General features: G+C 41.3%; 1 protein-coding gene across 12 annotated transcripts in view; it reads left to right on the top strand.

Annotated features, from left to right (window-relative positions):
* The window catches only part of FGFR2 (fibroblast growth factor receptor 2), an 87,603-nt gene extending 80,671 nt beyond the window's left edge, over window positions 1-6,932 (top strand). For all 12 annotated transcript variants that reach the window (XM_074590756.1, XM_074590753.1, XM_074590760.1 and 9 more), the window contains 3 exons: window positions 1,621-1,758; window positions 2,573-2,678; window positions 6,632-6,932. In XM_074590756.1, the coding sequence (XP_074446857.1) occupies window positions 1,621-1,758; window positions 2,573-2,678; window positions 6,632-6,796 (409 nt within the window). In that variant the 3' untranslated portion in view covers window positions 6,797-6,932. The remainder of the gene's footprint in view (window positions 1-1,620; window positions 1,759-2,572; window positions 2,679-6,631) is intronic.
* Window positions 6,933-14,000: the final 7,068 nt, after the last annotated feature.

Raw genomic sequence — 14,000 nt, 5'->3', positions numbered from 1 at the left:
CAGAATCTTTTAATGTGTGCGCAGAGTTGCTGGCTGATGCAACTGCTCAGGATTTATCCTGCTTCCCATTACAGTTTCCTAGGCCCTCGCGTGCATCCCGCTTGAAGCAGACGTGTATATTTTATGCAGTGCAGATGAATATCTTATGGTTTTTATTTCTCCGAGAGAAGCTGTTAACTGTAAAGGGCTGGATGCTTCCCAGCACAGGTGTAAAAGGTTATGCGTGTCAGTGCAGGGTTAAAAAGAAAAAGGGCAGGGTGGAGAAAATCAGAGGTGTCTCCTCATTCTTTAACCTGGGTGTGCTTCCCGAGCCGCTCTCTCCTTAAGAAAAACATTTACTGAGGTTTTTCCTGCAATCTTTACATTATTTAAAAAGGAAGCTATATACGTAGGTTAAGGGTGGATCAAACTTTCGTTTTCAAATAACATCTCGGCGAAATATTTAAGCGAATGTGAAGTAAACTGCTTCGCTGGTTCAGGACTGAAAGTCAGGCCGAGCTCCTCAGCAGCCACGGGGCACGAGGGTTTCGGCGCTGGAGCTTGGAGGCTCTTGGCCCCGTGGTGGCTTTGAAGGTGGCTTAAAGACAATATTATTGTAAGTTTGTGCAAACAGTTTACTAAAATACACTGCTATGAAGCTCGGAGAGCTGCAGGGAGGCTTGGGAGCCAGGGCAGGCTGCGTGCTGTTGCTCACCTGGCAAAGCCGCCTGCCAAAGAGCCCTGGGTTGCTAACAAGACGTGATGAGGCAGGCTCTGGAGGAGGTGGCAAGCAGGCAGGAAAAACTGGCTTAAAATTGTCCTCCTCCATTTCCTAACAAAAATTAATAATAATAATAATAATAATAATAATAATAATAATAATAATAATAATAATAATAATAATAATAATAATAATAATAAAAAAAAATAGCGGAACTGAACCATGCAAAATATTTTTTCTGCTTTTTCCAAAATACCCTGCCACATAATTGCTGTCAGCTCGGCTGTGAGCGTTCTATAAATAATTAAGCTGTGAAGACGTAGTTCTTTGCAGTAGCCCTGGAAACTTGGGTCCTCGGAGCACCCCAGCCAAAGGCAAAGAGTGTGTTCGAGAACGTGCCGAGCTCAGTCCTGGTTCTATACGCTGCCCGTGCATCTGGTGCACTTCACAGATTGATGTGGGAGTTGGGCAGATGCTGGTTTAAGCATCTCCTAAGAGGGATTTCACAGAATCACGGAATGGTTCGGGTTGGAAGGGACCTTAAAGATCATCTCATTCCACCCCCCTGCCCTGGGCAGGGACACCTCCCACCAGACCAGGTTGCTCCAAGCCCCGTCCAGCCTGGCCTTGAACCCCTCCAGGGATGGGGCAGCCACAGCTTCTCTGGGCAACCTGGGCCAGGGGCTCACCACCCTCGCAGGAAAGAATTTCTTCCTGACATCCAGTCTAAATCTCCCTTCCTTCAGTTTGAGGCCGTTACCCCGTGTCCTATCATTACACTCCCTGATCAAGAGTCCTCCCCATCCTTCCTGTAGGCCCCCTTTATGCAATGATTTGCGATCATTGCATCTGCCGCAGACACATCTCTGTTTTCAGCAGTAAGGCAGATCTTCTAATGGAGTTTTCTCTTTGCTTTGTAGTTGGTCATTTGGTGTGTTAATGTGGGAGATCTTCACGTTAGGAGGATCGCCTTACCCAGGAATCCCAGTGGAGGAACTTTTTAAGCTGCTTAAAGAAGGGCACCGAATGGATAAACCTGCCAACTGCACCAATGAACTGTAAGGACCCTTATTTGCCAGGCTGGAAGGGCACAAACTGTACTGAATTCACGTGGTTAATGCTACCCCCAGCAGAATCAAACATTTTCTAGAATTGCTTGAGTCTAAAAATCGTGGATATACGTGTGCGTATAGATATGTAAAGAAAGGGTATGAAAAGGTCTTCAGGAAGTGTTTGGCAGAGGATACTCCTTTACACGTCCTGCTGTGATCCCATGGAAAAAAGAAGAGATCATCTACAAGCCAGTCTTCGTCAGTGTTTTTACACCCATAGTTTTTTTATTTTGATTTCATTAACATGAAAATTCCTAAATGACAGACATACCACTAATTACATGTAAGGTACATCAGGCTGGTTTTGTACACAACAAAATACAGCCGGTAACTTCTGCATTAGCACAGCATTATCTCCTGGTGAGGAGGGGAGAGGGTTTTCCCTTTCTGATACTTCATTGTAACTCTTTACTATTTTTAATTTTTTGTCCCATTTTAATTTCTTCACTTCACAAAGACTGCAATCCCTAACATGCAAAAATATTTAAGCACGTGTAATTTAATGCCATTGACATTCCTGGGACAGAAGGCTACAGAACTGGGTCCACAAAAAGGTAATTTAGACGCTGGGCAAGAGAGATCCAGGAGGAGAAGTTCACCTTTGAAGGGAGAATTGCACAATTTGGGTAAAGTCAGTGGTCCGTGTGTAGGGCTGTGGGTGCTCGCTGCTTTGCTTGTGATGAAGAACATTGTGTATGAAAAGGTTTGCGAGAAGGACGCGTGATTTTAATTAAGCCAAGAAAATGTGTATTTCTTGCAGCTATATGATGATGAGAGATTGCTGGCATGCTGTGCCTTCACAGAGACCGACTTTTAAACAGTTGGTAGAAGACTTGGATCGGATTCTCACTCTCACAACTAATGAGGTAGGTAAATTGTTTCCCTCCATAAGCTGCTGATCGGGACAACTGGTTCAGGAGACAGATGGAATTTATTCAGCTGTGAAATCCTGCTCAAGTTCTCTTCTTGTTCTGTTTGTTGTTGTCCTCTGAGGTTACACGCAGCTAAACTATGTATCCTGTGAAATCCTTGCTTTCTTGCCATTTCTGTAACTAAACAGAAACACATCTTTAAAGTGTTTTTGTTTATTTCTCATTGCATCTTTTGATGGTTTTAGCATAGCGGTATCAAGGGACTACACGTGGCAGGTTGAGAGGCAATGTTTATGTTTCAACATGAGTTTCGTGTGAAGGAGAGATTCGTGGTGTTCTTCATTTATCGACTCGGTTTGATTCCCAGCCATGATATCTAGGTCAGAAGAGGAGAAATCGTCAATGGCAGATTTCAGATTATATGTCTGAGAGTGAATTAGGTTCACTGAAATAGCTCTCTGTGGAGGGAACGAGGACCCACGGGGAACATGCAAACAGCCATCCAATTATCCAAAGGTCCTGCCTAACACTGCTTCAGGTTGGGATATGTGAATGCAAAAGGCTTTATTTGAAGTGCATTCTTTTAGAGGTCTGAGATATTATTAGTTTTAGCAAGGAACACACTGATTAGGGTATTCACACAGGGATCGGTTCTCTTATCGCTGAATCACATGCACCTTTGAGGAAGATCACAAGTGATGGAAATGTTGGTTCTTTTGGTGGAAACTTCTTTTGAGAGAAAACGCTTGGTGTCACAGAAATATTTTACAAATTCCTATCATGTCTGAGAAAATACATGTATAATGGGAGGGGGGAAAAAAAGAACAAAACCCTTGCAGCGAAAAGTTTCAACAACTTGTTTTGACCATTTCAAAATAAATTTTCCGTATTTACTATAATTATAGCACTTCTTTATAAGGGCCGGGGGGGGGAGAGGGGGAAGGTAGAAAAAAAAGATTTGGATCGCGTTATATTGGTCCTCAACACTACTTTCTAATTTTTCAAAAGTGTCGGAGAAATAAAGAATGGATTATGAAGCAGCATTAGGAAAGGCTGTGCGCAGTAGAGGCGGCAGGAGAACCTGCGTAAAGAGTTGCCGTTTTTTGTGATCGTCATGTGCTCAGTAGAGCCTGTTGAAAAAGATTCTTTGGCTTCAGTAGCAGCTATAAATTTTCTGGATTCTGGTTTTAAGGCTTAGTCTAAAAAGTGGTGCCTTCAGAGATGGGGCGGGAATACGCGCTCCCTACGGAGTCGGTGTCACGGCTCTGCGTACCGTTACCATTTTCCCCTCGTCCAGCCCTGACTGCATCTTTTCCTGCCTAATTTATATATGATTTCACAAGACCGGTTGGAGGTGGGCTGGCTGCCACGGCGGAGTGCTGGGTGGCTTGGACTGGATACGCGTTTGCGAGTTCAAGAGCGGGGTTCTGGGCTGCGATTCTGAGCCTGGGAAAGGATGTTGCTTTCTTTTTTGTGTGTGTGTTTAACCATCTTGCCTTCCCAGTTCTGTACTGCTCATGGACCTGGAATGATCTCAAAGGTAACCTGAAAAGGCCTTTAAGATTATGTAAATTTCTTTAGACTAGAATCATAGGAAAAACGGCTGGAAAAAGCTCAGGAACACATCCAGTCCGTCTGATCGGCCTACGGCAGGATCCACTATACGTTTGTCGTTCCTGACAGATGTTTATGTAGCTTGTCCTTAGAGATCTCCACTGCTGTATTTCCCCATCGCCCCTCGACAGTCTGTTGCTTTGTTTCATTAGCCTTACTTCTGGAAAGTTTTTCCTAATCTCTATAATCTTTCAACATAAGATAATGCTTTTGTCCTATTTACCCTGGACAAAGCAAGCAAATTATTTCACTTGTCTTTGCAGCACATTGTATGTTCCTGAAAACTCGTCATGTTCTCACTCAGTGTCTCCTGAGAACTCCAGTGTGTCCCATTTTCCTCCATAGCTTTTGAGACCTCTGATTTTGTGTAATCTGTCAGTTTTCCTGAAGCGCAGGTCATTCAGGCATCAATCTGACAATATTTCTGCTTATCCTCTGCGCAGCGGCCCTTTCCCTGCAGAATGAGACTGTTTGATACAGGGTCACCCTGGTTTACCCAACAACTCAAAAAATTGCAGCCAATAATACCTTCTTCTGCATTTGTGCAAGTAATTATTTCTGCTTAAATGGTCATGTCTTGCTCTTCTCCGTGCTGAAGATCACAACCTATTGGTTGGGGTTTATTTTTGTTGGTGTTCTGTGTTTTGGGGTTTTTTTGGTTGTTTTTTTTCCCCCCCCAAAAGACCCTATTTCCCCAGTTTCCCAGAGCAGCATGCAATGTTTCTCCAATCCACATGAGCAGAAGTCACCAAGAGTGGCACATGGCTGTGTCATTATATCACTACCAGGAACCATAGAATCTTCATGGTTGGAAAGGACCTTTGAGATCATCGAGTCCATCCAAACCCCTACAATCTCTGCCACTAGAGCATGCCCTGAAGTGCCACATCTAGACGTTTCTTAAACACCTCTAGGGATGGTGACTCCACCACCTCCCTGGGCAGGCTGTTCAGTGCCTGACCACTCTTTCAGTAAAGTCATTCTTCCTAATATCTAATCTAAACCTCCCCTGCCGCAACAACCGTCCTGATACTGGAAACCTCTTATGTCCCTTTCTGTGCCTCTGGCCCTCGACACGGGACCAGGAGGCTGGAGAGGGGATAAGGATCCCACCTTCAATACAGAACTCATAACTGAATTGTATCGAGCCTTTTGATACGATGAGCCGTGCCTGATATCCCATGAGAAAGCCCAGTTTCTTCAAATACCGGACTGCTTTCTTCTTCTGTCTGCCTAGAATTTCTGGTCACATAGAACTGGTTTGCTAATATGTAAATAAGGGACAAAATTGTCCTCGTGGCTCTTTTAAAAGCCCAGGCAGCGAGACAGGCGATAATCATAGATCCAAACTGCCTTCTCCTGCTGCCTGCTGTATTTGCCAGCATTTTAAAACTTACATTCCCCCCTCTTTTAAAATGTTGACCATTTTTTAACTATTATATGGTAATGATAAAATTTCTGACTTAAAAAAAATATGTTAACCGAAGAACTAAATTACCCCAAACCTAAGCACAGCAGCATAGAATAGTGACTGAGGTGGAAGACTTGTCTCGTCAGTACTATCATACTTGTGGTTTAGCAAATGAAGAGATTGCATTTAAATGAATGCAGCTGCCTTTAGAAGTTGAAAGAGAAGGAACATTTCAAGGGGAAAAATAACTTTATTCTCCTGCCAAAACTGTTGTTTCTAGCAAAAGAGCCTTAACCCAAAACTTGGATTCAGCAGATATTATTTCCTTTTTTAATGACTGCTTTGGTCATGGCTACTCTGGGACACACATTCACACACACACACACACACGAATGTGTAGTGTAAAAGCTCAAATCCAGTGGATTTCATTTTGTTTTCCTTTCAGTTCTTTTTTGCACGTAAGCCACTGCATGTTTAAACACAAATTTAATATCACAAAATGTAAAACAGATATTCAGAGTGACCAAAGGAATATAAAGTTGGAAGTATCTTTCCCTCTCCAAATCATTACCATGTGCTAAAGAAAAATGGTTCTATTTAGGATGAAATTTCGTTTTTATCATTGCAAGTGAAAAGCCCTCTTTTGATGTGGTTGGCATGTTTATTTCCACTGACGCGGCGAATGCTGGTGATGTTGGACGTCACAAAAGTGCCGTGTTATTGGTTTGGTTTTTCTTTCTCTATTCAAGCCCCTTGTTTTATGAGCTATTTAAGCAACAGGCAGTTTTGAATGGAATTGCGTTACGGGAATGAGTGTCATTTTTAAACCCACGATATAATCATGCCAGATCAGAGCAGTGGTAATGTGTTATTGTCAGTTTTACTCACTCTCCAACAATGCAATGTATTTCTTTTGTCACAGGAGTATCTGGACCTCAGTGGACCTCTCGAACAGTATTCACCTAGTTACCCTGACACGAGGAGTTCGTGTTCTTCAGGCGATGACTCTGTTTTTTCTCCCGATCCAATGCCTTATGAACCGTGTCTTCCCAAGTACCAACACATGAATGGAAGTGTTAAAACATGAAAAGAAATCAGCCAGAGGAATAAAGAGACAAGAACATCAAGCTACCTACCGTATACAAAACAAAATCTTTTCTCCAGGACCTTAGTGTTTCTGCTTGTACATATGAAATATGGAAAAAAAAAAAAAAAGAGAAAAGAAAAAAAAAAAAGGAAAACTTGGAGGAAAGCAGTCAGAACGTACATAAAGAGTCTCATAATTTGCAACTTCTAAATATTCCCAACAAAGAAGAATGTTTATGAGCTGTGTCTAGATACCCATCGCTATGAATTTTCTGGCTTCCTGCAAGCTGCACCAGACTTTGTTTGTACAATGGACCAGTTGGACTTGAGGCAAGCTCTGGGTCTGCCTTTCTTGTTTATTTTGTAATATTTGGAGAAAATATATGTTGGCACACACTTACAGAGCACAAATGCAGTATATAGGTGCTGGATGTATGTAAATATATTCAAAATATGTATAAATATATATTATATATATTTACAATGAATTATTTTTTGTATTGATTTAAAAATGGATGTCCCAATCCACCTAGCAAATTAGTCTCTTTTTTAACAGCTATTTGCTAAATGCTGTTCTTACACAGAATTTCTTAATTTTCACCATCCAAAGGTGGAAAATACTTTGCTTTCAGGGAAAATGGTATATCATTAATTTATTAACTAATTGGTAATGTACAAAACAGTTAATCGTTTATAGGGTTGTTGTGTTTTTGTAATTTAAATGGCATTTCTATGCAGGCAGCACAGAGAACTAGTAGATATATTGCTCAGACTTTACTAGTTTTCAGATCTTTAAAAAAAGAAATATTTACAGTATATAACTAATTTTGGGGAATTAAACTTTTGATTTATTTGTGTTGAAAACTGCAGTGTCAGTTGATTATTCTTATCGAAACCAAATCCTTTAACAAGAAAGTCTTTTATTCTCAATAGCTGTCACTTTAACCATTTACCTCTTCAGCGGTGTTTCCCATGGACAAAAAGCAGGATCATTCCACTTTATCAAAGAAGGTTCCTGAAGTAAGGAAAGACATTACTTTGTCTATAACCGCAGCAGAACGTACTGCTCTAAAAGGAGCTGAGCTTCTACCCTGAGTTGCACATGCATCAAATTAACTACAGTTCTCTTCCCCGAGTTGGATAATGGGTTCCAGATCTTTGGCCTGGATCTTTTGCCTCTTAGACTATTCCTCTATTGTAATTTAAGTTAAAAAGAGAGAAGTTGTTTATAATGACAATTTGCCATAGGAATATCAGCATCTTTTTAAAGGATTAATTCATGCTGACTCCAGTATTTCCTTCTAATCCATTCCATAACAGTAGGTATAGCACTGGCCTCGGCTAAAATATCACTGTTGTTTGTATCTTTTTGCGGAAGTCTTGTGTTTTTACTTTCAGAACGCTCACACTGATATGGCCATGCAATATGAATGCAAATTACACTGTTTTATGTGGTGGTTGTTTTTTGGGTTGTTTTTTTTTTTGTTTTTTAAATTGGGCAAAAGAAGTATTGAAATCTGTTAACTTTTGTACTGACAATAAAATGTTTCTACAGATATTAATGTTAAAATTACAAAATAAATGTCATGCAGCTTATTTTTCCTAATCCTTTGTGTCATACAAAATGGTTTCCTGAACATCAAGTGATGGAACACGTCCAGAAACGCTTCCTTTTGACCTTATCGTAGATCCTATATTACAAAGCAATTCTTTCAGGAATTATACTTTTGCCTCTCTCTTATAAAATGCCTGCTGATGAATTATGTGGGTTATTTGAGTAAACATAGGTACCATCTTTGGTGTTTGTGGGGTGGGACACTGTTTGCCGGAAAATGGTTTGAAGTGTTCATAGTGTAGACGTAAAATACAGTCTTTTTTTATTTAGTCAGGCTGTATTCTTTAATTAATGAGGTTTTTCATTCATACTAGAGAGGCTGGAGGACCATTTGTATAGGAGATTTAAAAAAAGCCGTAACAGATGGAAAGACAGTCATCATGGAAAGACAATAAAAGCTTCTTTTGAAACATAAGGAAGATGCACCAAAATAGCTAGTGCTTGAGACAGAAATGGGAACTTTATGGTCACATTACTGTTGCAGGTTAGCCAGAAAAGGGTTCTTGAACCTGATCTTCACCACATGCTGTAAAAGTGCTGCAGACACCAGACTATTCTTTGGTTTCTTTTCGTCTCTTTCTACTTTGACCAGAAAGCCCGTTCCAATCCCAAGAAACTTTCTAAAAAAAAAAAAGGCTCTTAAAAACTGTTGTTTTCCAACTAAGAATTATCTGATTGAAAAATTCCCACTGGCTCTACCAAAAAATAACAATTCCCTTTCCCCACGACATCTACTACTATTAGCAGCAATGGTAGCTACTGTCTGACAGAAACCACAGTATTCTTAATTACAGGCGTCTGGTTTTAAGATTCTCTTAAGGGGTATCAGAAGATCTTGAATCTTGCTCTGCTTGTGTTGAAATGAATTTAAAAGCATCTACTTTGGTACCTTTTTAAAAGAAAAGTACGCAAACAACCAGAAACATGATGGAAAGGAGCTATTAAATAATGTAAACAGATTTGGTTAACTTTGTTCTGTTTAAAATAGTTTATTTGCTTTCCCTTTGTTCATTTTTATTTTGGCTCTCAAAGACTGAGATCTGCACCTTGGAGACAGACCACAAGTTCACAAACTCAGTTTCTGGGGGAGAGGCAGAACATCCTCTGCGTGTGGAGTTGCAAGAGGAGATGGGGCAGCAGAACATAAAACCCAGCACTGAAATTTGTCTGAAGGGGACGTATTCTTTATTGCCGTGCCTACCTTTGGCTCTTTCATGAGAAGAAGGGGTTAGGAATTTGGATTGCTGTGTATCTCATCTAAAAATCAAGTTTCCATTAATAACAGGAGCGATAATGAAGAGCAGCATTATGTCAGGAAATGAATTTATATTGATGTGGATAATGAGGATTAAGTTCTGTGGATAATCAGTTTCCTGCAGCATGTAATTGTTTCTTGTCTCTCCTTTAAGTATGGATCCAAATCAACTTTGTGTAATGTATGAGAACATATGGATATAGAACCCAAATTTATTATGGCTCAAGTAACTAAAGAAGTTCACATTTCCTGTTTTGGTTTTGTTTCACTTTTTTTACTGTAATATAACAAGTAGCATGGGCTACATACATCAGAGAAGAAAGATCGATTCTATTCTGTCACTGTTCCTGTTGGTTTGATATCAGTATCTGTTTTGTTCTGCTTTTACAAAAGCAAGAGTTGAACTGTCTTCTGAGTTTCAAATTTGTTAAAAGACGAATAAGTATGGTTTTATCTCCGCAAGTAAAATGAGCACATCTTTGTAAAAAATCTAGTAATTTTTATGTCTATCCATTGAAAGGACATTGAGAAAAGCACTAAAAAAACCTGAGGTCTGGAGACGGTCTTTTTAGTGAAAGATTCAGCGATCTCAAGGTAATTAATAAATCCAAGAGAAGGTTGAGAGCTGCCTTGATAAGGGTATATAAGCTGCTCTTAGAGTAAAATACTGTTTTAGTGATAAAGGTCTCTTCCATAAAAGCTCTAGATCCAGTGGCTGAAAGGTGGAGCCAGACCCATCCTGGCTAGGTGGAAAGCCGTGCCTTTCGGGTGGTGGAAGTAAGCGGTGGTAGGAGCAGCGTACCGATGGGTGCCATTGACCTTCCCCAGCTGGAGCAAACGTGATCTGCTGGGGCTGAACAGTGAGCAAAACCAGCAGTCAGGTGAGCTGGTGGTAACGTTTCCTCCTCTCCTCCACGTCTGTGGTGGCCAAGCTCGTGTCGTGCAGATCCTGAAGGGCAAGTTCGGGAGACTTTCCGTAGTCCAGGAAATTTCAAGTATGTGCAGAGTGTGGCTGCTCGATTTGGTGTCTGATGGTTATTGTTAAGGGAAGGTAAAGAACTGTTAGAAGACAAGTCCTTCAGCAAACCTTACAGAAACCTTCATATGCTTTAGTTTCATTTGGATTTTTTTAAGTAGCCTAACATGCCTGAGGGAAAAACTGAGGCAAAAAAGTTGCTATTCATAGAAGGGGAAAAAAAAAGCCAACCAACACCTGGTTTTGAAAGGTCATCTGTCCATTCTGTAATCAGGAAGTTCTGTATCTGCATAGTTTGATCTAATTATTAGAAAAATATTTCATTGATTTTTCCACAGTAAATGTAATGAGTTTGTTGTGATGAAGCATAAGTTACCTCCAACAACTTGTGCTTGGAAACACTGTCACTCCTTCTGCACCTGTAAATACGGCTGTGTACTTCTGAGCTTTTGTCGCTGTGAGTCCTGAATGTTACAAGCAGCTTAAATGCAGCAGATTCTGTGGAGCAAGTCGTCTTTTTTATCCCCCTTTACCTCTGCGTAACTCCTGTTAACCAGATTTTCCATAAAACTCCCAAAGGATGGAGGCAGTCATTCTCTTCACAAGGGTGCACGGAGACGGAACAAGGGGCAAGAGGCACCAGTTGCTTCAGGGTATTTCTGTCTGGATTTTAGAAACAACTTCTTCGCTCTGAGACCGCTTGGACACCGGGATAAGCTGCCTAGAGAAGCAGTGGAATCTGCCCTGGCCGTCGATATTCAAGGCTTGGCTTGGCAGGGCCGTGGATAGCCTGATCTCAGACCCTGCTTTCAACACAAGGTTGGCCAAGATGATCTCCGGCGTCCCTTCCAGCTGAAACTTTTCTGTGATTTTGTAAATCTGCGTTATCGGCCAAAGGTAACCCAGGTCCACAGAGGAGTTCTGGAAAGCTGCGCTGGCTCATGTTGCGGTTGTCAGTGGGACGTATTGTTCAGTAAAATCAGTAACCGATGCATTTAGCAGGAGAGATCCCTCTCTATTAAGTCATTTGGATTTTAAAAGTCAAGTCCTGGCTTGCTGCTGATTATCACAGCTGGCCAAAAATTTTCTGATTGAGTTGCTATGCAGTGGAAAACACTGTTTCGTCAAAGGCTTTCTGAAGCATGAGTGTCTTGCAGAAGATAAAGTATTTTGACCTTATCAGGATGACATGACCGTATCAGAGTCATCTTGTCATAAGGAAATGAAGTCATTTTGTGTTGCAACTATTTAGTAGTAGACAATAATATATAAAGTCAAAGTAAGAATTGAGTATTTTGATTTTATCAAAACAGAATGGTTCGACTAACTCGAAGTGACACACATGCACTGCAAATAATTGCACTTTTAAAATGTTTTATTTCCAGTTTGGGCTGCTGCTGCGTTTTTCTCCAAGTACCAGAATTTCTTGAGGAATATGCTTCTAAGTATCAATGATGTTTATATTGCTCAGAGCACCTATCAGTGTTGTTTTGACAGGCTTTTTTCTGATGCACCATCTATCGGTCCCTAAAACCAGAGCACTGTGAGCATGGTCTGGAGCCAGTATATCTCAGGAGGGTTTGTGAGGAGCCTGGTACCATTTCCACTGACCAGCACCATGTGCTGCGACCAGGTTATCTCCCCTGAAATAGTGAATGTCTGGGCAAGCTTTTCCAAAGCCTCGAAGGATTTCCAGGGAGGACCAATATTTCCTTGTGGCAGAGGAGCAACTCCTCTCTTCTGCAATGGCATCGTGCCTTTGAATGGTCTGAGGCAATAAGGAGAGAGTGGAGAAATAGGGCAGCACACGAAAGCCCTGGTGTCACTGCTGTCTGGAGAAATCTATGGCCCATTATACTGGAACCAAAGTGAATTACAATTTATGGAAAAAAGATCAATACAGTCAAGGACTGTTTTAAAGATATCTCAGAGAAGGTAGCCAAGGTGCAATATTTTGTCTAGACGCGTTTCCCTGACACAGCTGTAATTTTCTTCAGGGCTATTCAGCAGCGTACAGCACTTTCTTTTCCAAAAGTTTGTTGCCACAGAGATGCACAAACTGACGGCTGAGTACTGCTGTATTGTTAAGTTCAGTAAGTGAGGGATGTGCCACGGGGATGACGGTTTGGGTATTCAGAAGAGCAAGCTACATCCAGGTCTGGAAAGACTGGGTGTGACGCCACTGGGGAAAACGGAGTTGCATCTTCTTACATCATGCCTGAATTTCAGGCGTTCCGTGTTAAGTCCTAAGTGCCAAGAGCACTTGAGAAGCGTTTGCCACCATGAAAGGTTGATGCCAGTGCTCCTGAGGAAACTCTGACCACGCGTACCTGCAGCTGGCCTGCAGTGAGGTTTCCTGAGGAGAGCCATAAAGCACTGTGGCAGAAGGACGCCTTTGTTCTTTGCTCCACCAGCTGGTTTTGGAGAGGATGGGACAGAGCCCACCGTTTGCAGTTTCTGCTGGTGCAAAATTAGTTCGGAGATGAGGGACCTTTTTGGTGCAACCTTTGTACCGGTGGTGCAGAAGATGCCCGCAGAGGCCTACAGCTGACGGGAGAGCGATGGTCTGCCGCAAGCGAGCCATACGCTGCGAGAAGGGAGGAGAGAGAAGAAAACTTGCGCCGTTGGCACTGGCTCTGAATTCAAAGTGTTTCCTTATGAAACTGCTCATTTTCTCCTCATCAGCCCCAGGAAGCCGCCAACCCGAATGCCTGTGTGCGCGTCTCCTGTGGAGCTGCCAACGGGGTTGAAACGAAACTGCCAGCGCGTAACTCGCCTGGTACATCCAGCTTTTCTGGAGCATTTTCTTTCGTGAATGGTCCCTCTTCTTACCGGTTTCCTTGGCTATATTTCATTTACTTATAAATAAGATTTTTTTTAAAAAAGTATTTGCGTTTTTCAGGTCGCAGATTTGGGAAAAAAGAAAAACAACCAAGGGTTTCTGCTAGGCAATTGTAAGTAATAAAAATTCGCCTATGTATTTTTCTAAATTCATATTTTCCCTCTCATTTAAAATTTCCAAGACTTGTTCCCTGACAGCTGTTATAACAAATGGTGGACTTCTTCAGCTGATGTAATCCAAGACTTCACTCATGTCAGAGGAGATGTAATATTTATTTATCAGTTGGTCAATGAAGTGTGATTGTTTTTTAATGTTCAGCAGCCTTTTTTTGGTATTTTTCAGTAAAAATATTGTATTTATTTCTAATTATGTATATAAACTAAACCTGAACAAGAATTTTCGTAGATTCAGCCCTACAAGTTGCTAAATCATGAAGCTAATGCCATATAAATATTAAGTAGTCACGTAACAGACGTCATTGTGAAAGGGTTCTGGAGAAGTCAATAAAAATGTTACT

Source organism: Larus michahellis, chromosome 6, assembly GCF_964199755.1.
Source record: "Larus michahellis chromosome 6, bLarMic1.1, whole genome shotgun sequence".
In the NCBI taxonomy this organism is placed as follows: domain Eukaryota; kingdom Metazoa; phylum Chordata; class Aves; order Charadriiformes; family Laridae; genus Larus; species Larus michahellis.
Note: the sequence above shows the minus strand (reverse complement) of the source record. Positions and strands in the feature narration are given on the sequence as shown.